The 24,591-nt window shown below is 47.0% G+C and overlaps 1 protein-coding gene across 1 annotated transcript; it reads left to right on the forward strand.

Annotated features, from left to right (window-relative positions):
- The first annotated feature begins 1,949 nt into the window (after window positions 1-1,949).
- Window positions 1,950-17,213, forward strand: LOC118886957 (CMRF35-like molecule 8). Its single transcript, XM_036837393.1, has 7 exons — window positions 1,950-2,010; window positions 8,022-8,351; window positions 9,027-9,168; window positions 11,257-11,351; window positions 15,010-15,047; window positions 15,494-15,601; window positions 16,462-17,213. The coding sequence occupies exons 1-7, from the start codon at window positions 1,950-1,952 to the stop codon at window positions 16,594-16,596; spliced, it is 909 nt and encodes a 302-aa protein (XP_036693288.1). The 3' UTR covers window positions 16,597-17,213.
- Window positions 17,214-24,591: the final 7,378 nt, after the last annotated feature.

Here is a 24,591-nt window from a genome sequence, read left to right on the forward strand (position 1 = left end):
TGCTGCTGCCGCCAGTCTGCCCAGAGAGCCGCCATCTGTCACCACGTCACCCTCGCCCTCTGGTCTCTGAGCATGTGCATCCGCACTGGGAACAGGATCCCAAACTTGGTCAGAGGCTCTATGGTTGCAGGACCCCCGCCCCGCCCCCTGAGAAAGAGGGTCCAGGCCTGCAGCTGGCAGGTTTCATCTTCCCCTCCCTCGTGTGCACTGATGGTCACTAGGGAGCAGTGGGGCAAGTGCCACTTCCTTTATTTTCTGACGTCATGCGGTAATTTTGCATCATTCTATTTCTTGCTTAGGGCTCGTGGACAGGTTAGGGCGAGCAGGAGGGTGTGGTGGGAATCAATTCCTCTGGCCCTTTCCTCTTTGCTGTAGTTCAAGTGTTTCTCTATCTTTTCTTTCTAAAGACAAGTGCATCCCGTAGACTATTTGTAAAGCATATGTCTCCCTAACAAATCCTATTTTCCTATCGCCTTTCATTAGAGGACAGACTTATTCCCTCGGGAAAAAAAAAACTGGCTTGAGGATACCATTACCTCACATTCAGGTATTTTTATAATTATGATACTATTTACTCCCTCAAATTAGCTATTATTATTATTTTTAAAAATAAATTTATTTATTTCATTTATTTATTTTTGGCTGCACTGGGTCTTCGTTGCTGCGCGTGGGCTTTCTCTAGCTGCAGCGAGCGGGGGCTACTCTTCATTGTGGTGCGCTGGCTTCTCATTGCGGTGGCTTCTCTTGTTGCAGAGCACAGGCTCTAGGCGCGCGGGCTTCAGTAGTTGTGGCGCACAGGCTTGGTCGCTCAGAGGCATGTGGGATCTTCCCGGACCAGGGCTCGAACCCGTGTCCCTGCATTGGTAGGCGGATTCTTAACCACTGTGCCACCAGGGAAGCCCCTAGCTATTATTATTGACATTTTACAGGAGTCACGGGTTTTGGTCAAGGTCACACCAGTGGTACGTGGACAAGCCACAACCTAGCCTCCTGCTTCTTCTCAGTCCGGTGCATCTGCCTCTTAACCTTGACGTTCAAGACCTTGGCAATGACTTTTGGTGGCTGAACTGAAAGATATACATTTCTGGAAACTTTAGAGCCAGAGCAGGAAGGGAAGGGCATTCTGGGGACTCCAGATGGTGGCATTCGGAGCTACTATCTGCAATCTCTCAGGTGACACATCACACGTTAGGACTAGTTTCCTATGCTCGTGTGGCCATTCTGGGCGAGCTGGGGGCACTTGTCACAAGGAATATGTGTGTGTATATTTAGAGTCTGAACTCCCCGAAGGAGGAGTCCCTGCAGGCTTGCTGAGACCTGCTCTGTACTCGCCCTGAGCTGGGTCCAGTGGGAGCTGCATGGGAAGGAAGGTCACAGACTGAGGACCTTCAGGCCAAGTGGAGGACATGTGTCCAAGATGAGCAATCATTCAGGGACTCTGGGGTCATTGTGCCACCTTGGAGGTCCAGGCCGTGAGCCGGGGCTGCTCCTGGAAGGGCTGGTCCCCAGGGCAGTCGCTCTGTGGGTGCTGTCCGGGGCCCTCGCTCCTCCCCCAGGGCGCTCACCCTGACCACCTCGACTACGGGGAAACCGAGGGAGTCACTGGCTGGACCAGGAGGGACCTTGACACTGCGGTTTCGGGGGTGGGAGGGAAGGGGAGGTGAGCTGTGGGACTGGGGAGGGTCTCCTTACTGGAAATACGTACAGAACCTGCGACACGGCCGGGGCGTCTCAGGCCCCGGCGGTGGCCTTGCTCCCTCAGTGAAGACCTCCATCTTTTCAGCAGCTCCAGAAACAGAACCGAAAAGAAGCCGAACGAGGAAGCAGCGAAGCACGAAGAAAAGCAGAAGTGGGAGCCTGGAGGCCTGACACTCCTCCTCCAGGGGGGACTGAAGCCTTGGGACCAGCTGTGGCCTGGCGCTGTTGCAGGTGACATCTCTGCTGGAGAGATGGCCTGGTGGTACCAGGCCACGTGGCTGCCCCCAGCTCTGCTGCTTCTCTGGATCCCAGGTGAGGGGCTGCGGTGGGGGGGGGCAGGCGGGGGGAGGAGGGAAGGTGCGAAGGGGAGAGCTGCAGGGGAGGTGTCAGGAGACTCAGAATGGGACGCCCTCTGTCCACCGCATAAGACACACATCCTCAGAAGGGTAGGGCTGAGGGTCTGTCTCCCCTTCTGCATCCATTTGGCCTTAGATGAGCCACAGTGGGGCAAAGATGTGGGCCCGGAGGACGGGCTTTGCAGGAGGTTTGGGGATGAATTATTACAGGAAGAAGGAGGGCGAGAGGCAGGCACACCAGAGTGAGTGGCAGGGTGACCACCAAGCGCACCCGGGGACATGTTTATTGTCAGGACGCTCCCTGTGGTTCACGGGTCCCAGGGGGTGGAGGAACCTTGGGGACCGGGCAGGGGCAGGCCTTGGTCTCAGGGTCATGGAGGTGAATGACTGTCCAGGGCGGCTCGAGGGGCAGGGATCTGAGGACTAGGGGGCCAGTGGTTTCCAAGGAAGGGAGATGGGACTCCCATCTCATGGGGAGAGTGGGGCAGAGCAGCTGTGGGACAGAAGGGGGAGGCTTGCTCCAAGGAGAAGAGGGCGTCCTTGCACTTATTTCTCTCCTAAACCTCCAGGAGCTTTCAGGGCTCTCCTCAGATTGCTCCTGCAGTCTTGCTAGGTTTATTCCTAGCATTTTTAATTTGGAGGTTGTTTTGCTTATAAATTGCACGTTTTCTTCAATTCTATTTGCCAACTAGTTGTCAATAGGAAAGCTGTGAGTTTTTGTGTATTAATTTTGAAATTGGTCATCCTCTCACCACTCATTTTTAAAAAATATTTATTTATTTGGTTGTGCTGGGTCTTAGTTGTGGCTGGTGGGCTCCTTCGTTGCAGCTCACCGGCTCCTTAGTTGCGGCTCAGCAGCTTCTTAGTTGCGGCATGCAAACTCTTAGTTGCGGCATACATGTGGGATCTAGTTCCCTGACCAGGGATCAAACCTGGGCCCCCTGCATTGGGAGTGGGGAGTCTTAACTTCCCCACCAGGGAAGTCCCACCACTCATTCTTCTACTGACCCTCTAGGGTGTTCATGGGATCTGCCTGCATGGAGGGTTCACTGTTTCTCTGGTTTCCTCTCTCATTGATCACGGGCTGGTTTGGCCAGAATGATGTCCAGGACAGAGGCGGCAGCGGTCATGCCTGTCTTGTCCCTGACTGGGCAGGTGTCCAGAGTTTCCGTTAAGTGTAAAGAAGGCATCCCCTTGTGTTTTTAAAAACAGCAGCCTCAGGTGTCGGACGCTTTTTCATTATCTAGAGAGATGATTACAGGCCACACCTCATTTTATTGTGCTTTGCTTTATTGCGCTTCATTGATACTGCAGGGGTCTTTTTGTTTGTTTTGGTTTGTTTATTTGTATTTGTTTTATTTTTACAAATTGAATGTTTGTGGCAACCTGCATCGAGCAAGTCTATTGGCTCCATTTTTCCAACAGCTTTTGCCCACTACGTGTCTCTGTCACATTTTGGTAATTCTTGCAATATTTCAAACCCTCCACCAGCAAAAAAGATTACAAGTCACTGAAGGCTCAGATAATGGGTAGCATTTTTTAGCGAAGTATTTCTTAATTAAGGTATGTACATTGTTTTTTTTTTTAAGACATAATGTTATTGCACACTTAATAGACCATAGTATAGTGTAAACATAACTTTTATAAACCAAAAACTTCATGTGACTTGCTTTATTGTGATATTCGCTTTACTACGGTGGTCTGGAACCAAACCTGCAATATTGCCTAAGTATGCCTGTAATTTTTTCTCCTTTGAACTATTCAAGTGGCGAATTATATTAAGATATTTGGCTGGATTTTAGTCTTGATGTATTATACTGACTTCATGATAAGAATTAGGGAGGTTTTCCTGTTTCTTTATCCTCTGCAAATGTTTAAATAAAATTGGGATTGTTTGGTCCTTGAAGGTTTTGAGAGAACTAACTTGTGAAACTGTCTGGCTTTTGCTCCTCTTTTTTTGGAAAGGAAAGAAAAAGGAACTTCTCTTTTTTTCTTTCCCCGCAGCTTTACTGAGGTATAATTAACAAATAAAGATTGTGTATATTTATGGTGTATAATTACGGTGATGTTTTGATACCCGTATACACTGTGAAATAATTACATCATCTCACATAGTTATCATTGGGAAAGGACCCCTTGATAACACTTACCAGTATTGGTCTACATTAAAAAAATCTTTTCTGGGCTAATACTGGTAATTTATACTTTCCTAGAAAATCACCAGTTTTGCCCAAGTTTACAAATGTTTTTGTAGAGACTTGCAAATTACCCCGGGCTATTTTCTTTTTAATTGTGTATGTGTGTCTTCTCCTTTTTTTCTTGATCTGGCTTCGCACAAGAATGTCTATTTTGTAGACATTTCTCCAAAGAAGATATACAGATGGCCTACAGACACATGAAAGAATGCTCAACATCATTAATCATTAGAGAAATGCAAATCAAAACTACAATGAGATATCATCTCACACCGGTCAGAATGGCCATCATCAAAAAATCTAGAAACAATAAATGCTGGAGAGGGTGTGGAGGAAAGGGAACACTCTTGCACTGTTGGTGGGAATGTAAATTGATACAGCCACTATGGAGAACACTATGGAGGTTCCTTAAAAAACTACAAATAGAACTACCATACGACCCAGCAATCCCACTACTGGGTATATACCCTGAGAAAACCATAGGTCAAAAAGTGTCATGTACCACAATGTTCATTGCAGCTCTATTTACAATAGCCAGGACATGGAAGCAACCTAAATGTCCATCGACAGATGAATGGATAAAGAAGATGTGGCACATATATACAATGGAATATTACTCAGCCATAAAAGAAATGAAATGGAGGTATTTGTAATGAGGTGGATGGAGTTAGAGTCTGTCATACAGAGTGAAGTAAGTCAGAAAGAGAAAAACAAATACAGTATGCTAACACATATATACGGAATCTAAGGAAAAAAAAAAAAAAAAAAAGAAAAGAAAAAAAAAGGCCATGAAGAACCTAGTGGCAAGACGGGAATAAAGACACAGACCTATTAGAGAATGGACTTGAGGATATGGGGAGGGGGTGGGGTGAGATGGGACAGGGTAAGAGAGTGTCATGGACATATATACACTACCAAATGTAGAATAGATAGCTAGTGGGAAGCAGCCGCATAGCACAGGGAGATCAGCTCGGTGCTTTGTGACCACCTAGAGGGGTGGGATGGGGAGGGTGGGAGGGAGGGAGATGCAAGAGGGAAGAGAAATGGGAACCTATTGTATATGTATAACTGATTCACTTTGTTATAAAGCAGAAGCTAACACACTATTGTAAGGCAATTATACTTCAATAAAGATGTCTAAAGAAAAAAAAAAAAAAAGAATGTCTATTTTGTTGTTTGTTACTCCCAAAAGAAAAATCAGCTTTTCAGTGTATGTACTAGTTCCATGGTTTTTCTTTTCCTAATTTACTAACTTCTGCTCTGGCTTTACTCTTTTCTCCTGGGTTGCGTGTGTATGCATGTGTTCCTCTCTCGACTTCTTGCGTTGGATGATTCACTCGTTTATCTGAGATTTAGTGGGATGAGACTTTGCGATTCTAAAGTAAAACATTAGGACAAAAAGGAACATCCTGTTAGAAGAGATAGAGACAGACAGATAGACAGACAGAGAGGGACAGACAGACAGGGAGAGAGAGATAATGAGAGACAGAGACAGAGACCCACAGAGAGACAGAGGAACAGACAGAGACAGAAAAAAAGAGACAGTGAGAGACAGAGTGAGAGAGACAGATGGAGAGAGAGAAGGACAGACAGAGAGACAGAGACACAGGGAGAGAAACAAAGAGAGATGGAGAGATAGAGCAAAGGGAAGGTAGACCCTGGAGAGAGATGGTTGGGTACTGTGGGTGGGGGTGATGGGGTGACCCAGAGCGGCGGGGGAGCCGAGAGCCAGGCAGAGAAAGATGACAATTCACAGTCAAGGAGAGGCAGGGAATCGAGTCTGGATGTGGGGACCAGGAGCAGCATCTTAAATGAAGGAAGGGCTGGGACAGACAATTATCTATTAAGCACTTGGTATGTGTCAATTTTACTGATTTTTGTTTCTCTAGAAAATCACACATTCATCCAGATTTACACATTTATCTGTAGAGAATTTCTGCAAAGGACCGTCTCTGATTCTTTTAATTTTCTCTGTCTCTGTGATTATTTTATCTTTTCATGTCTTCATTCAGCTGGACAGAGGGTTATCTATTTTTATTAGATTGAATTTTCTGAAATTCCTTTTTTCTTCGTCAAAAATAGTAGAATGTCAGCAATTTCGTATGGTTCAACCTAATATTATTTGCCAGGCATTTTACACCCATTATCTCATTCAACACCCCCAAATGTCATGTGAGGCTTACCAATCATCACCACATAGCAGATTAGGCATCTGAAGCTCAGAGAGGTTAAGTTACTTGCCCCCAGAACACACAGCAGGTATGTCATAGAACCGACAAAACCCAGATTCTTCTTCTGCCCTTTCCACTTCACCGTGGCAATGGCTACAGAGCATCTCAGGAAACGTCACACCTGTGACGGGGCTAGGAAAGGCTTCTCTGAAGGGCGTCTGCCACCCAGGCCAGGAGAGGACGTCCTGATGGGCCCCCGGGAGCGGGAGGATGGGAGTTTGCAGTCAGCTTTGGACACCTGTGGACTGAGAGCTGCGTGGGGTGGGAGAGGTGCTCACACCCAAGTGTTTGTTGAGGGCCTACTATGTGTCGGGCACTTGTAGACATTGAAGATATAAGAAGAAGGCCCCCGGAGTTTACGTTCCTGTGTCTTCAAGTGATTTAAGAACCTGAAAAAGCAAGTGAAATTAAAGAGTTCTAACTCTAGCAAAAGAGAGCAAGCCACCCCTCCCCCACCACTCTGGGGGCCTGATCACAGAATTACAGGGGTGGTGAGGAGTGGTACCCAAATGCATCAGGGAGGGGGACGTGTCCTCGGCTTGGAGGCTAGCATTACCGTCACATGCATCATCTTAGTGCCCCAACTCCCCTTAGCTGAGGACTCTCTGGGAAAATGGCAGACATAAAATCTTAGAAACAAAACATGAGCTTCCAAAAAAAAACAAACACTAGCTTCCCTTGAAAATTAAGTCTACAGGAGCTGGGCAAACTGAAGTAAGACCCAGGATGAAATGAAGGTTGTCAGCAGTAAACTTTCTGTGTGTGTGAAGGATTTTTTTTTAATCCACAAAGTTTACCAAGTGTATCCAGTCTTTTTTTGTAAAATATTTGGCAGCCCTTTCTTGGCCTTGGTGCGTATTCCCTTGGTGGGAACAGATTGCTGTGAGTGGTTCTTCAGGTTACTGAGCTGCTCAGGGCTCAGGGTGAGATGCTCTCCCTCAGGAAGAGCTGGGTGCTTGGAGGCGAGTTCTTATTGTCCGGACAAGTTCGGAAGTGGGAGGTCCCTGGTTGGTGAGGGATGGGAAGGGCAGAGGAAAGGAGGTTGGGATCTGGAGGAAGGAGCTGCTGTGATCAAAATCTTAGGGGTGTGGGCTTCCCTGGTGGCGCAGTGGTTGAGAATCCGCCTGCCAATGCAGGGGACACGGGTTCGAGCCCTGGTCTGGGAAGATCCCACATGCCGCGGAGCAACTGGGCCCGTGAGCCACAACTACTGAGCCTGCGCGTCTGGAGCCTGTGCTCCGCAACAAGAGAGGCCGCAATAGTGAGAGGCCCGCGCACCGCGGTGAAGAGTGGCCCTGCTCGCCGCAACTGGAGAAAGCCCTCGCACAGAAACGAAGACCCAACACAGCCAAATAAATAAATAAATAAATAAATTTATTTAAAAAAAAAAAAATCTTAGGGGTGACAGCGTGGACGGGGGAGGACTCTCTGGCTGATGGGAGGCGGCTGGCATGAGATGGGGGAACACTGGGGGGTGACCCCCAGGGCACCCCTGACCCAAGCCCACCTAATGAACAGCCAGACTCGGTTGTGTTTTCCAGGCTGTTTGTCCCTGAGTGGCCCCAGCAGAGTGACAGGCATCGTGGGGGGATCCCTGAGCGTGGAGTGTCGATACGCGGAGAAATACAGAGACAACAGCAAATACTGGTGCAAAGCCCCATGTTTGTTATTGTGGAAGATTGTGGAGACCAAAGCGTCAGAGAGAGAAGTGATGAGGGGCCACGTGTCCATCAGGGACCATCCTGCAAACCTCACCTTCACAGTGACCTTGGAGAACCTCAGAGAGGACAATGCAGGAACGTACGAGTGTGGGATCACGGTACCATTTTCACTTGACCCCACCGTCCACGTTGTGGTGTCTGTGTTCCCAGGTGAGCCGTGCACACCCCTTCCCCCTGTACCAGCAACAGGGTTACCTGAAGAGTGTCAGGTCAGAATAGCCAAGGCAGAAATCTGATCAGAGACCAAACTCTGTGTGTGTGTGTGTGTGTGTGAGAGAGAGAGAGAGAGAGAGAGAGTCAGGGCGCTGGCACCTCTCCTCAGTCTTGAGCGATGGGAAGGTGCCTGTCAGGGGAAGGGGAGGCCGAGAGAGTGAGTGTGCCAAGGAGAGAGGAGGGAGTGCTGGGGGCAGCCCCACAGAAAGTGGGGAGCTGAGTGGAGAGGCGGGACGGTGGGGGGTGTCCGGGTGCCGAGTGCAGTGGGAATGCTAACAAGATCTGCAGTCCAGACAGCCGTCTCTGGCAGGCAGCGTGTGGCTGTGACTTGGGATGGGGGGAGAACGAGCCTGGGAGTGGGAGTGACTGTGGGCCCTCCAGAGGACCCTGACCTCATCAGCAGGATGGAATCGGGACTGTTGGGGACCTGTGTCCTGTTTGGAAATGCTCACTCAGCCCCGGGAGGGTTCTGGGGAGACTTTGGCTGCAGGGTCCTCCATCCTGCCCTCTTCCTGAGTGAACATTTTGTGTGAAATCAAACAAAAAAGGTATTGGCGAGTGGTGGGAGAGTCAGAGAGCGCTCCCTGGGTCTGATTTGTGTTTCTGCACCAGCACCAGTGTCAACCCACCCTACTACTGTGGCCGAGACCTCGACAACCACAATCAATATTTCAACCATGTCGTTCACCACCCTGGCCATAGCGAGTCCCACCTACAGCGCCAGCAACGAGGAGGAAGCCATGCAGGGGTGGGGGTAAGGCGCCCGAGTCCCCATGTCTTGGAGGTGGGCTTCCTCTTGTCCATTTGGGGTCAGGAGCCCCATCCCTGTTGGCTGGGGACCTCTGGCTCCCTTGCACCCAGGCTGGAAGCCGCTCTGTATCTCCTAGCTTGGGTTGTAGGGGTCAGGGTGAACCTGCCCTGGGCTCTGAGAGAGGGCTCAGGCCGGGCAGAAGCTGGGGGGTGGATGGAGGGAAAGTAAATTTAATGAGAGCTGATGATATCCTACCAGGCACATACTAAATGCCTCACATGAATGTTCTCATTTGTTACTCACAACCTTTACCGTTATTACCCTCATTTTACAGACCAGTAAACCAAGGCTCTGAGAGGTTAAGTGATTGGCTGGGTCACGCAGGCACTGAGGCAGGCTAGGCTCCCAAGCCAAGTTTGTGAGATTCCAAAGTCTTAGATTCTTTCTTCTAAATTCGTGATTCTCGATCCTTTTTTTGGGGGGGGGAGCCAAAAACCCCAGGAGAATCTGACAACATTTATAGATTCTCTCCCCAGAAAATACATACTGTCAGAAACCATTTCTGGGGTTCACAGACTCTCTATTCTGACACCACCTGGTGCCCTGCCAGTTGATTCTGGCACTGACCACCTGGAGTTAGCACAGACCCCAGCGTCCCATAAGACTCCTAAGGCTCAGTCCCATAAGACGGCTGACTTTAGAAATGCCAGAGCACTTTGCGGATTCCCCAGGTCATCACATTTCTGATCAATTGGATGCCAGTTTGGGGGTTCCCATGGGAAGTGCTGTACTTACAGTTTTATCATAAAGGATAAATGTCAGGACCAACCAATGGAGAGACACACTCAGGGCGAGGTCTGGGAGGGTCCTGAATGCAGAGTTTCCCTGCCCTTTCCCAGTGGGGTCAGGGGACATCACCCTCCCAGGACATTGATGTGTTCACCAGCCAGGAAGTTCCTCCAAGCCTTAGTGTCCATAGTTTTTATTTGGGTCTCATGACGCAGGCATGACTGATTGAGTCATTGTCTGCATGACTGACCTCACTCCCCAGCCCCCCTTCACTTCCCTGAAGGTCAGGCTGGCTCAGAGCCCCAGATCTCTAATTACGTGGTCAGTCTTTCTGGCGACCAGCTCCCATCCTGGGTCATGCCATCTCTCAGCAAAAACTCAGGCAGATCTAAGGGGCTCGTGAATAACAAACGTACTCCTATTACTAGGAAAATCCCAAGGATTTAGAGTCTTCCTTCCAGGAGCCAGGGGCAAAGGCCAGTCAGGTTCTTTATTACATGACACCCCCAAGGCCCCTCCACTGGCTTCCTGACAACCCAAGTGACAATCCTAATAACAGGCAAGGTGAAATGCAGGCCCCAAATATGCCACTTCCAGAAACTGGCTCTGCAGATACACACCTGGGGGACAGAGCTGGGTTTTGTATGGCTGAAGCCTATGCAATTTACAGGGGGCGGGGGAGTGCATCTTTAAGAAAAGACTAGAGCATTATAGATGCAAACTAGGCATTAAAGAAGGGGCCCGAGCAAGTGAGGGACCAGAAACCCCAGGTTATGTCAGCTTCCCAGGAGCTCAGCTGCTGCTTGTCCAACTGTGAAATGGTATAGTTACAAGGTGATTTTTTGCGGCCATGTTTGTAATTGAAGTCGACTGGGAGAAATGCCCATAGAGAGGGAAGAGTTAAATAATTTATGGTCCGTCCATGCAATGGAATACTATGCAGCTGTAAAAAAACAAACAAACAAAAAAACACACCCCGAAGGACTTCTTTACGTACTGACACGGAAAGCTCTCCAAGATGCATTGTTAAGTAAAAAAACTAGTGTTTATACTCTGCCTCTTTTGTGTGAAAAAAGGACATCTATAAAAATAATATACATTCGTATTTTCTTGTATCTGAATAAAGAGCCTCTGGAAGGTTCTTAGGTACACTGTGTGTGTGTCTGTGGGGGGATTTAGGTAGATGGGGGATGTGTAGAAAGGAGACTTTATACCATCTACATTTTTTTCAATGGGACCTTATCTAACTATTGAACAAGAGAGGGAAGACATGGTGCCCCACCTCACCCTCTCTCCCCTCAGGCTCCAAGTGCCGCTGGCCTTGTTGGCACTTCTGCTGCTTCTGTTGGCGGGCATCTCACTGCTGGCCTGGAGAATGGTTCAGAGACGGATCAAAGGTGAGTGAGTTCTTTACACCTGCCGCCCCAGGGTAGGCAGGCCCCGCCCACAGCCTCTGGTCTTCGAGGCTCTGTGTCCTGGTTCCCAGAATGGTCCTGAGACCACATATTCCTGGTGACCCTAGAGGGCAGACCCCAGAGGCGGTGTCCTGGCATGGCGGATCCAGGCTGTGGGAGATGGCTCCCCGAAAAGAGGCGTTTCCCACAGCGGGGCCTGGGGTGGGTGCTGGTGCTTCTGTCTAAACCCTTCTGTGACCTCCCACACTCTCCAAAGTCCAGGTCCCCACAGGACAGTGAAGGCCCTCTGCAATCTGCCCATCCTTACACTCTGGAAGGCAGCTGTTTCCCAACTTCTTCTGCGTTTGCTCTGGGCGCCTGGGGTGCCCCCCTGCCTCTCTGTGGCTCACTCCTGCTGGGCCCTAAGCACTGCTCTCAGATTTCCTTTCCTCTGGGACCTTTTCTTGGCCCCCAAAGAGCAGCTTAGGGGCCCTTTCTGGGTGGACCTCGGTTCTTCCACCATCATAGCCCTTTTCATATCAGATTGCCACACCTGCTTCCATGCCTGCCTGCCCACCAGCCCGTGCGACTCCTTAAGATCAAGGATCCTGACTCAAGAAAGTACAGTACTTGTTGAATGAATGTATTATTTAATATCGTCACATCGGGCACCCCAGGAAGCTCCAGGCATCTTGTGGTCCAGTCGCTCTTCTCTGAGCTCAGATTAAAAGAGAGAACGTAGGGTGCACCCAGCATCCTGTCCGGCGCTCAGTAAGTAGGTGCTCAATAAACAGTTGAGCAAATTAAATAAACAGAAGAACAGAGGAACCAGTGAAGCTGTGGTCTTGTTGCTGGCTGGAGGCCCAACTGTCACCTGGAGGAGAGCAGGTTTCTGCCTGAGCTGGAATGTGAGCCTTAAGTTTGCTTACTGGGCTGAGGGTTCTTGATTCCATGTGCACAGGGTTCTGGGGGGATGTTCATTCATAGTTAGCAATGCTGAGCTTTTCAAGGTTGCTCTGCTCCATAGCTGCAGTGCTAACTGGGAGTTGGTACTTTCTGAGGGCCGGGTGGAGGGGACCCTGCATTACTCTCTCACCTCCAGCCTCCCCGTGGGGTTCAGCCTCTCCCCTCAGCACAGCTCAGGCCTTTAGGAGAGAAATCAGCCTCAGCATATGTGTCCTTGGTGGATGGAAAGAAAACCACTTCCTCTTCCCCATCTGCTGTTCCCATATCATTTTTGGGAACCCTCCCCCTAAACTTCAGCCCATACTGCTTACCACATGGGGGTTTTCCCAGCCTGGATTGCCTCAGATCTGTGGGTCCCGGCCATCTCCACGGTGCCCTTTCACCTAAAAAGCACTGCCCCCCCGCTTAAAAAAGGGATGTGTGATCGCTGTAGAAAATTGGAAGAGTAAGTAAAGCACGAAGAAGGAAATAAACTCACCATAATAAATAAAAACGGAAGCTCGCACCACCTAGAGAAAACCAACCACGAGCATTTGAGTCACGCCCTTGCAGTCCCTTGCATATCTGACTTCTTAAAATGTTTGCATCATACTGTAATTCCACTTTTAAACCCTAACATATTGTATGATTTTCCCTGCTAATAATGTTCTTCTGAAAATCCCTGACTCAGAGTTGACTTGTGCGGGTGGGTGACACCTTGTTACGTGATCTTTGTTTAACAGGAGAAAGGTTTTCTGTTCAAGCAGGCTGACTGGCCCTCCCCTGCTCTGTGTCTCAGCTCCTGTCTCCTGGCTGCATCCGGGGTTGTCTTCCCGGTGTCCTTGCCCCTACCACCCACTCATGGTTCTTCCCCTCAGCCCACTCTTGTTCATTCATTCATTCACTCATTCACTCACTCAGCAAAGCAGTCCTGAGCACCTATTGTGCACCAGGGCCTGTGCCGGGCTCTTGGGGACACTGTCATGACCAGGATAGACTGGGTCCGCCTTCAGGGTGCATCCCGTCCAGCTGGCTGCCACCCAACTCTTTCAGTGCCAACTTCCCTCCCCAGGAATGGACTCCCATCCCTTCCTCACCAGCCCCCTTCCTCCTTCCCATCAAATCACCCATCTCAGCTGAAGGGACAGAGGGTAGTGGGGCACCCACCTGCAGCATTTGGAACAAAATGTGTTCATATCTCAGAGCTCCTGGTTGCATGTTCCGCTGAGTCAACTGGTGAGGCTTAGCAAACACTTCTGTCGTACGTGGCCTTGTGTCTGCTGAAGGTGGGTATCTCACCTTTGACTTTGGGGCCCCCTCCCTGAGGCTGGACAGTGTCTCCCCGCAGCATTTAGTAGACTGGGCTCTGGAGTTGCCTGGCGGTGCACCCAGACCTAGGGCATTCTGGCTGCGTGTGCATCACCTGTTCCCCATCGGCTCCTGGGGCCCCGGGTTGAAAAGGCCAGGGGTGCACAGAGTTTTGCCCGGAGGCAGGACACCTGCAGAGCCACGCTGCAGGAGCCAGAAGCAAACAGCTGTGTGACCTGAGCTGCGATCCCTCAGAGCTGACAGGGCCTCGTGTCTGGGAGGGACAGACTCCCAGGCCAGGGGGTCAGAGCAGATGACCCTTGTGACTTTGTATAGTTTGATGCGGCTCTAGGTCTCTGCAAGGACACTGCCTTTTGTTTTATTATTTTATTTTTAAAAATTTAGGGCTTGTTAAAACACAGATAGCTGGACTTCATCCCCAACGTTGATAATTTAGTACATCAGCAGTGGGGCCTGCAGATCTGCATTTTTTTTAATTGCGGTAAAAAAAATATCTACCGTAAATTTTTTTTTTTTTTTTTTTTTTTTGGCTGAGTTGGGTATTTGTTACTGTGTGCAGGCCTTCTCTAGTTGTGGCGAGCGGGGGCTACTCTTCGTTGCGGTGCGCAGGCTTCTCATTGTGGTGGCTTCTCTTGCTGCAGAGCAGAGGCTCTACGCATGCGGGCTTCAGTAGTTGTGGCTCACGGGCTCTAGTTCGCAGGCTCAGTAGTTGTGGCGCATGGGCTTAGTTGCTCCACGGCACGTGGGATCTTCCCCGACCAGGGCTCGAACCCGGTCCCCTGCATTGGCAGGTGGATTCTTAACCACTGCGCCACCAGGGAAGCCCCCTACCATAAAATTTGCCTTCTTAACCATTTCTAAGTTTACAGTTCAGTAGAGTCATGTTTATTTACATTGTTGCAAAAGAGACTTCTAGAACTTTTTCATCATACAGACACTTCCTTTTAAATGAGTGTCCTTCCTTTCTTGTCTCTCCCACCTGGGAATTTTTTTTTGTTTTTGGCCATGCCACGCAGTGTGCGGGATCTTAGTTCCCTGACCAGGGATCGAACCCATGCCCCCTGCATTGGAAGCATGGAGTCCTAACCACTGGACTGCAGGGGAAGTCCCTGGGGAACACTTTTATGAGTGACTGTTTGGAGAACTACCTTTGGCCCCTCTCCCCATGCTGGAGCCTTCCTGCTCATTCGTTTATTCATTCATTTCCTCATTCACTAGTTCACCCATTCAACAAACCCTTGAGTTCCTACCATGCTACCGGCCTGAAGCAATAGGTCCCCAGGGCTGAAGTCTCTGGGGAAAGGCCTTCCTCCGGTTGGACCATAGGGATCCCCGTCCCTGCCTTGCGCTGGGATTCGATCTCCTTTCTCTTCTCTTGTCTCTTTAGCTGGTGAGAATCCAGAGCCTCCCCAGAACCCCAGTCAGGTAAGAAAGGCTACTGCAGGAGGTGTGTCTGGGTAGCTGGGGGGACCACAGAGGATGTTTGGGTCCTGCGCTGTCCCATCAGCCAGTGGAGGTCTGTGTGGATCACACGTGGATGGAGCGAGGTGCTCACCCCGAGCGGGAAGGACAGTGCCTGGGAGATGCGGTCACTGGGTCCTCATGAACTCTAGCCAGTCTCTTCCCACTCCAGGGAAAGTGGGGTGAGGGAGGGTCCTCCCAGCCCAGCTGTTGACCTGACCATTCAAATGCTCCCCAGAGAGGACCAGAGTGTGGGAAGGGGGAGGCCGAGTGGGAAGGCTGGGACACTGAGAGCAGAGAGGGAAAGGGGAGATGCTTGCAGAGAAGGAGGGACAGAGGGCCCTCTGGGCTGGACCGTGGAGGGGCTCTGTGGACACCCAGCAAGCCCTCACACCTCATGCCCACCCTAGGCTGCTGAACAGAGTGAACCCTGCTATGAGAATCTAGAGCTGCAGATGTGGCCCCTTCTGGAACAGCCCGTTAGACCCACCCAGGAGGAGGTGGAATACAGCAACTTGGTGAGTGCAAGGGCCCAGCTCCCGTCACAGGGACCCCGGGCTATGATAGAGGCATCACCTTGTGGGGTGGCAGCAGGCGGAGAGGCGAGTGAGGGGATCCACAGTGTTTCTCTAGGACAAGGACACGTAGAAAACGGGGCAAGTGTAGATTTTGCCAAAGGTTGTTGTCCTTGTAGCTGGGGGTGAGGGGGGTGGGGTGGGAGATGAGGGAGCTATTGAAATGGCCAGTGATAATCAATAGTCAATAAAGTACGGCATTTATTAGGCACCGACCATGTACCATACACCCAACGTTAAAGACTATGATTTCTCACTGTTTTGGTCCTATCATCTCTTTGGAATGAACTCTGCTTTTCAGATTTTTATCAATGACCCCCCTATGGGGTCAACCCTTCGGCACAGCCATTGTAAAGTAGAATAATGGAAGAGGTTGCCTCCCAACCCCACCCGGCCCAGGGTCGTAAGCCACCCATTAATGGAACAGTTTAGACAGAGGCTGAGCGATCAGTTGTTAGAGAAGATGAGGGGGAGATTTAAGCATCAGACACGTGGCCCTGAGACTAACAACATCCTTGTTTTTCTAACTTGGTGACTAATGTAGACCCCAGGGAATCCCCCGGCTCTGAGGCCTGGGACTTTGTGCTGTGTCTTGACCAGGTCGGGTGGAGCAGGAGGGTGGACAGGATCTTGGAGACCAGGCCTTGCAAGAGGAAGAGGCCGGGACAGAGGGGAAGGGTGGAGCCACCGCCCCCCAGTGGAACCTCTCTAAGGCCCTGTCTGGTGTCTCCCAGACTCCACCCTCAGCTGGGGTGTTCCTGCTTCCCCTGCCTCTCCTGAGCCTCTGGTCTCTGTCTCTGCAGGGGCTCCCCAGTGAAAACCTTCACTACATCTCCGTGGTATTTGATTCCCGAAGCCAGGATTCTAAGACGGACAGAATTCCCTCCCAGAAGCCCCAGACGCAGGAGCCAGTATACAGCATGGTTAAGAAGACATAAGCTTGTGTCTCCAGCCTTGCCAACTGGAGGGCTCTGTGGGTCACAGGAGGCCCAGGGCTCAGCCCCCGCCCACGTCTGCCTCCACCTGCTCCCCTTGATGGTGACCGACAAGGCAGCTGGTCTCCCCAGGACTGTCCCTCTTGTGCCATCAGCCAGGCTGGCTTCATTGAGGATGACCGGGAGTGGGGTTCTGGATGGACCTGTGGGAAACCTTCCATCCTACTGGCTCTCGATGCATCTCTCCTGTCTTCTCTGCTTCATCCCAGCTCTGCGTGTGGAGGGCAGGAGCTCAGCCCCATGTGACTCCAGGAAAAGATGTGGCTCATGTAGGGTGGTACCTTCGAATAGCTTTGTAAATCACAGCCCCATGGAAATGTCTGGGATTGCTGGGGAGTGGGGAGAACTGATGGAGAGCCAGAAGAATACAAAGGCACTGAAGGCTGGGTCCCCCTCATCTTACAGACAAGGAAACTAAGACCCAGAGAGAAGAGAGTCTTGCCCATGGCTCCAGAACTAGTGGCACATTTCTCTGGACTCTTAGGTTTACTGTTAATATAAGAGATATTAATAAAGTTTAAAGTATCTTAAGAGAGAAGAAAAAATTAAAAGAAAAATCCTTCCTTTTGAAGGCTGAATAATATTCCATTTATGTATATATCACATTATGCTTATCCATTCATCTGTCAGTAGATACTTGGGTTGCTTCTACGTTTTAGCTCTTGTGAAAAATGCTGTTATGAACATGGTGTACGAGTATCTCTTTGAGACCCTGCTTTCAATTCTTTTGGGTATATACCCAGAAGTGGAATTGCTAAATCATATGATAATCTATTTTTAATTTTTGAGGAACTGCAATACTGTTATCTGCAGCAGCTGTACCATTTTACATTCTCACCAACAGTGCACAAGGGTTTCCAATTTCTCCACATCCTTTTCAACACTTGGTTTTGTTTTTCCAGTTTTTGTTTGTTTTTTTTAATAGTAGCTATCCTAATGGATGTGAGGTGGTATCTCATTGCAATTTTGATTTGCATTTCCCAAGTGATTAATGATGTTGAGCACTTTTCATGTGCTTATTGGCCATTTGTATATCTTCTTTGAAGAAATGTCTATTCAAGGCTTTTGCCCATTTTCAAATTGATTTTTTTGTAGTTGTTGAGTTTTAGTTGTCTATATATTCTGGATATTAATCCTTGTCAGATATACGATTTGCAAATATTTTCTCTCATTCTGTGGGTTGCCTTTTTACTATGTTGATAGTGTCTTTAGAGCACAAAACTTTAAAATTTTCATGAAGTCCAATTTGTCCATTTTTTCTTTTGTTGCCTGTGCTTTTTGGGTCATATTCAAGAAATCATTGCCATATCCAAGGTTGTGAAGATTTTGTCGCATATTTTCTCCTAAGAGTTTAATGGCTTTAGGTCTGACATTGAGGTCTTTGATCCATTTTGAGTTAATTTTGTATATGCTGTTACGTAAGGCACCAACTTAATTCTTTTGCATGTAGATATCCAGTTTTTCCAACACTGTTTGTTGAAAAGACTGTCCTTTCTCCATTGAATGGTCTTGACTCCCAAGTCAAAAATCATTTGACTATATATGTGAGGGTTTATTTCTGGACTCTATTTTATTCCATTGGTCTATGTGTTTGACTTTATGCCAGGATCACTCTCTCTCTTTTTTTTTTTTAATTCAATTATTTATTTATTTATTTTTGGCTTAATTGGGTCTTCGTTGCTGTGCACAGGCTTTCTCTAGTTGTGGCGAGCGGGGGCTACTCTTTGTTGCGGTGCGTGGGCTTCCCATTGCAGTGGCTTCTCTTGTTGTGGAGCACGGGCTCTAGGTGCACGGGCTTCAGTAGTTGTGGCACGTGGGCTCAGTAGCTGTGGCTCTCGGGCTCTAGAGCACAGACTTAGTAGTTGTGGCACATGGGCTTAGTTGCTCCACAGCATGTGGGATCTTCCCAGACCAGGGCTCGAACCCGTGTCGCCTGCATTGGCAGGCGGATTCTTAACCACTGCACCACCAGGGAAGTCCCCAGGATCACTCTCTTTTAATTACTGTGGCTTTACAGTAAGTTTTGAAACCAGGAAGTGTGAGTCTTCTAGTGTTGTTCTTCTTTTTCAAGATTGTATTGGCTATTGGGGGTCCCATGAGATTCCATATGAATTTTAGGATGGGGTTTTCTATTTCTGCAAAAAATGTCATTGGAATTTCGATAGGAATTGCATTGAATCTATAGATCACTTTAGGTAGTATTTTTATCTTAACAACATTAAGTCTTCCAATCCATGAATATGGGATGTGTTTTCATTTATTTACATCTTCTTTAATTTCTTTCAGTAATGTTTTGTAGTTTTCATTGTACAAGTCTTTCACCTCCTTGCTTAAGTTAATTCCTAAATATTTTGTTCTTTTTGATGCTATTGTCAATGGAATTGTTTTCATAATTTCCTTTTCAGATTGTTAACTGTTAATGTACAGAAATGCAACTGATTTTTGTGTGTTGATTTTGTACCCTGCTACTTTGCCAAATTCATTTATTCATTCTAACAGGGTTTTTTTTGGTGGAATCTTTTTGGGTTTTCTACATATAAGATCATATCATCTGCAAACAGATAATTCTACTTCTTTCTTCCCAATTTGGATGCCTTCTATTTCTTTTTCTTGCATAATTGCTCTGGCTGGGATTTCCAGTACCACATTGAATAGAAGAAGCAAAGTGGGCATCCTTACCTTCTTCTTAATCTTAGAGGAAAAGCCGTCATTCTTTCACAGTTGAGTATGATGTCCACTGTGGGTTTTCTATATATGGCTTTTATAATGTTGAAGTAGTTTCCTTCTATTCCTAGTTTGTTGAGTGTTTTTATCATAAAAGGATGTTGAATTTTGCTAAATGCTTTTTCTGCATCAATTGAAATGATCACATGGGCTTTTCCCTTCACTGTGTTAATATAGTGTACTACATTGATTAATTTTTATGTTGAATCATCCTTGCATTCCAGGAATAAATCTCACTTGGTCATGGTGTATAATTCTTTTAGTATTTTGCTGAATTCTGTTTGTTAGTATTTTGTTGAGGATTTTTGCATCGGTGTTCATAAGAGAAATTGGTCTTCAGTTTTCTTTTCTTTTTTTTTTTTTTTTTTTTTTTTTAAACTAATCTCATACTAGCAATGCTTTTTTTTTAATATATTTTTCTTAACCATATTTGCTTATTTATTTATTTATTTTTATTTTATGGCTGTGTTGGGTCTTCGTTTCTGTGCGAGGGCTTTCTCTAGTTGTGGCAAGTGGGGGCCACTCTTCATCGCGGTGCGCGGGCCTCTCACTATCGTGGCCTCTCTTATTGCGGAGCACAGGCTCCAGACGTGCAGGCTCAGTAATTGTGGCTCACGGGCCTAGTTGCTCCGTGGCATGTGGGATCTTCCCAGACCAGGGCTCAAACCCGTGTCCCCTGCATTGGCAGGCAGATTCTCAACCACTGCGCCACCAGGGAAGCCCTAGTTTTCTTTTCTTATAGTGTCTGGCTTTGATATCAGAGTGATACTGGCCTCATATAGTGATTCTGGAAGAGTTCCTTTTTTTTCTATTTTTTTGGAAGAGTTTAAGAAGGACTGGTATTAACGCTTCTTTAAATGTTTGGTGGAATTCACCTGGGAATCCATCTGGTTCTGGGCTTTTCTTTGTGGGGAGGTCTTTGATTACTGATTCAGTCTCCTTATTTTGTTATTAGTCTGTTCAGGCTTTCTATTTCTTCTTGATTCAATCTTGGTAAGTTCTAGAAATTTGCCCATTTTATCTAGGCTATCCAATTTGTTGGTGTACAGTTGTTCGTAGTACTCTCATAAACGTTTTTGTTTCTGTGGAATTGGTAGAGATGTCCCCACTTTCCTTTCGAATTTTGGTAATTTCAGTCTTCTCTTTTTCTTAGTCCATCTAGGGAAAGTTTTGTTGATTTTGTTGATCTTTCAAAGAACAAACTTTTGGTTTCGTTGATTTTCTCTCTTTTCCTCTATTCTCTATTTTGTTTACCTCTGCTCTAATATTTATTATTTCCATCCTTCTGCTAGTTTTGGGTTTATCCTTCTTTTTCCAGTTCCTAAAGTTGTAAAGTTAGGTTTTTTATTTGAGATCTTTGCCCCCCTTTTTAATGTAAGCATTTAAATTTCCCACTTAACACTGCTTTTGTTGTGCCCCATAAGTTTTGGTAGGTTGTGTTTATGTTTTCATTTATCTTTAAGTGTTTTCTAATTCCATTTATGATTTCTTCTTTGATCCATTCGTTGTGTAAGAGTGTGCTGTTTAGTTTCCACAAGTTTGTGAATTTTCCAGTTTTACTTTTTTTCCCTTTTCAAGTATTTATAAATAAACATAAATTGGTTGGTTATGTGTCAGTGTCAATTAGTTTTTTGAGTTCTGTCTTATAATACTGTGTAATCTCTTATAAGAAAAAAATTTTTTTTTGAGCATTGAGTAATGCCCTTGCAGTATGAATTGGGCCAACCATCAGATGTGGCTCCTCTCCTGTCTCAATATGAATAAAATGCAGTTAAAAAACAATGAAGAGAATCCAGTTTAACTTTTGTTATTTATTTCTAATTTCATCGTGTTTTGGTCAGAGAAGAAACTTTGTGTATCTATCTTTTTAAATCTATTAAGACTTAGTTTGTGGCCTCATATATGGTCTATCCTGGAAAATGTCCCATGTGCACTTGAGAAGAATAAGTATATTGTTTTTGGGTAGCGTGTTCTGTATGTATCTGTTAGATCTAGTTGATTTATTGTGTTAAGTTCTCTATTTCCTTACTTATCTTCTGTCTGGTCCTTCTATCCATTATTGAGAGTGGGGTACTGAAGTCTCCAACTACTATTGTAGAACTGTCTATGTCTTCCTTCAATTCTGTCTGCTTTTGCTTCACATATTTTGATGGTTTGTTGTTAGGTCCATAATTATGTATAATTGTTGTATCTTCTTGATCTTACTACCTGTCCATTTTTATGTTGTATGAGACAAATAAACCTGAACGTCTTTAGGTAACTGTTTGTTGGAGTTTCTGCTGTTTACAGGAAACTACATTCCAAACTGAGGCAGTGCTCTAACCCAGAATCTTTTCCTATTTTGTCAGGGATGTTTGCTAAAACTTCACCATCCACCCAGATGGAGGAGACATCTGTTTGGAGTTCCCCCAGTATGTTCTAATCAAGTCTGTATTCATTCGTTTACTCATTCACTCATCCATCTACCTAGTCATTGGTTCAACAAAAATTATTTGAACACTCAAAGGTACTATTAAATGCAGCAGTGAAACTATAGCAGCAAATACAGTAGTGAAAAAGATACACCATACCTGTTTTCAGAGAACTTGCTGTCTAGTGGGAGCAATATTAAATTACAAAACGAAAACAACCAGAGGAATAGCCAGGTAGCCTCATGCATCTGTGAAGCCTGACCATGACACAACGGTAGGTGGAACCCTTCACATACAACACGGTGTTGAGTGGTGTTCCCTGATGCCGTGCAACATGGACTCCTGGCAATGAGGATTTGAAAGGTGGATGTGAAGAGTGTTGAGGGGCCCCATAATGTGGATAGGGGCTTAGTCATGTACCTGTGCAGAGTAAGCGCTCAAAAACATTTGTTGACATGAACTGAATTCGGTCCAGTCACATTCCAAGCCTGACCTAAAGCGGCCCTTAGAGGTATCCCATTTCCAATCAGAGAGTGTCCTCTGCAGGGTGGTTTAAAACATAGAAGGACATGGTAGAAGATAGAATCTAAGACCTAAGAGGTTCTTTGCAGGACTCTGTCTCCTCAAATGGAGTGAATTTTAAGACCTTTATTTAGTCTGAATTTTCACCAATTAGAAAGACATCCTCTGTAAAATGCAAATATCTAGAGTATCAGTCAGGGAAATTGATGCTAGCTGCTGTAACAACCACAACCATGAAACTGGCTGGCATGGCAGTGGGGGCCAGATCAAGATGGTATTTCTGTCATAGCTGCATGCTGTCCCCACCCCCCACCCCATGAATCTCTAAGGCATGGCGTAGGGATGCTTCCCAGTGTAGACTGCCCAGCATGGCTACTACCCCTTGGGAGTCCTTCATATCACTTCCTGACAGTGGGGCTCAGTTGAGACCATCCCAGTTCTCCAGAGGAGGTCTACCAGAGAAAGTGGGGCTGGTTCTCCGTCTTCTTTTCGCAGAAGTCTTGTTGCCTTAATCTACACAGATTTGCCCAACTTCCTTTCAGGAAGCTCTGCACACCAAAGGACATTGGGAAAGGCAATCTTCGCAAGCCAGATATTTTTTTAAGTTCTTTTATAGCTTTCCTCCAGGGCTCCCGGGGGACGTGTATCATAACTGCATCAGGAAGAGAGGCAACCTGGTGACTCTTCCCTGAACAAATATCTGCTCTAGGGTGATTTGTCGGGAGATGCCTAAACTTACATTCGACTGGATTTCATATTTTAAGTTGTATTTATTAAAAATTAGGCATCGTATTACACAATTGAAAACTCAAAATTTATAGGAGAATGTACAGTGAAAATCAGTGCCCTTATTCTTGTCCCTAGTCATCCAGAGATAATGTTAATATTTCTTATGTTTCTTCCCTTTTAATCATATAGCACATATCTCTACAGCATATATCTGTAGCTACCTACCTATCTATATATCTATCATCTATTTATCTATGATGTATATGACATATATAGATATATAATATATATGATTTGATACATGATATTTGACATATATTTGTCTGACCTTCAGTTTTCTTATCTGTAAAATGGGGGAAGTAACAATATAAATCTTTGTATGTTTGTGATGAGGATAAAATGATATAGCAGGGTACTTAAATCACATAACACGGTAATAATAAATGCAGCTGATATAGAATACTACCCCTGCCCACAGGGAGTTTACAGTCTGTCCCCCGTCACCTTTCCCTCTCTGGTCCCCCAAGCCAAACCATTATTCCCTAAACTGGCCTCTGCTAATCCTTCTTACATTCAAGCAAGTGATGCTGAAGATGCTGAAGGATCGGAGCCTTGACCTGAAAAGAGGAACCTGTTGACCCTGCATTATCGCCTCCTGGTGGAATTGGAGGAGTTTTGGGGGAAATCCTTTTTCTACTAGGCAGCTGTCCGCTGCTCTCCCCACCCCCTGCACCCCACAACACAGAAAACAAAATTAAAGGAAAAAAAATACTTTGCTGTAGGAAAATAGTTTTTTTTTTTTTTTCATGGCTGTGTTGGGTCTTCGTTTCTGTGCGAGGGCTTTCTCCAGTTGTGGCGAGTGGGGGCCACTCTTCATCGCGGTGCGTGGGCCTCTCTCTGTCTCGGCCTCTCTTGTTGCGGAGCACAGGCTCCAGACGCGCAGGCTCAGTAATTGTGGCTCACGGGCCCAGCTGCTCCGCGGCATGTGGGATCTTCCCAGACCAGGGCTCGAACCCGTGTCCCCTGCATTGGCAGGCAGATTCTCAACCACTGCACCACCAGGGGAGCCCAGGAAAATAGTTTTGATTCAGTTTTGTAGTTCCTGGTAGTTCCTTCTAATCCATTCAGTACACTGGGTTTACTGCCCTCATGGTTCAGGGAAGCCAGGGCACCGCAGAAAGCAGAGGATAAAGGTTGCTTGCCTTTGTAGTTCCAAAACTGTCAAGGCTTTGTTGGAAGAGGAAGAAGTGTGCACTGACCATAGATCTGAGGGACAAGTGAGGAGCGAGAGAAAGCTTTCCAGCCTCAGACCAGAAAAGAGTGGCCTGGATGGGGGCTGGGGCTGGACCCCAGCTTGGAGTTGCCCAGAGAACCAGCAGTTCTGCTGTTCACATTGAGGCAGCCATGGGCCACAGGTGGGTAGTAGCTCTTGAAATGTGCTAGTTCTCAATTAAGATGGGCTGTGAGTCCAGGAAGACGATGAAAATAAGAGGATTTAGAATATCTCATCAATAATTGAACACAATGATTACATATTGAAATGATAATATTT

The sequence above is a fragment of the Balaenoptera musculus genome, chromosome 20 (genome assembly GCF_009873245.2).
Source record: "Balaenoptera musculus isolate JJ_BM4_2016_0621 chromosome 20, mBalMus1.pri.v3, whole genome shotgun sequence".
NCBI classification, from domain to species: Eukaryota; Metazoa; Chordata; class Mammalia; order Artiodactyla; family Balaenopteridae; genus Balaenoptera; species Balaenoptera musculus.

Bases quoted from the DNA above. Each gene is read 5' to 3' on its own strand.
- LOC118886957 (XM_036837393.1), top strand. From the start codon at position 1,950: ATGGCCTGGTGGTACCAGGCCACGTGGCTGCCCCCAGCTCTGCTGCTT. The intron at 9,169-11,256 runs GTAAGGCGCCCG...CTCTCCCCTCAG, and splicing joins GAAGCCATGCAGGGGTGGGG to GCTCCAAGTGCCGCTGGCCT. The intron at 11,352-15,009 runs GTGAGTGAGTTC...TTGTCTCTTTAG, and splicing joins GGTTCAGAGACGGATCAAAG to CTGGTGAGAATCCAGAGCCT.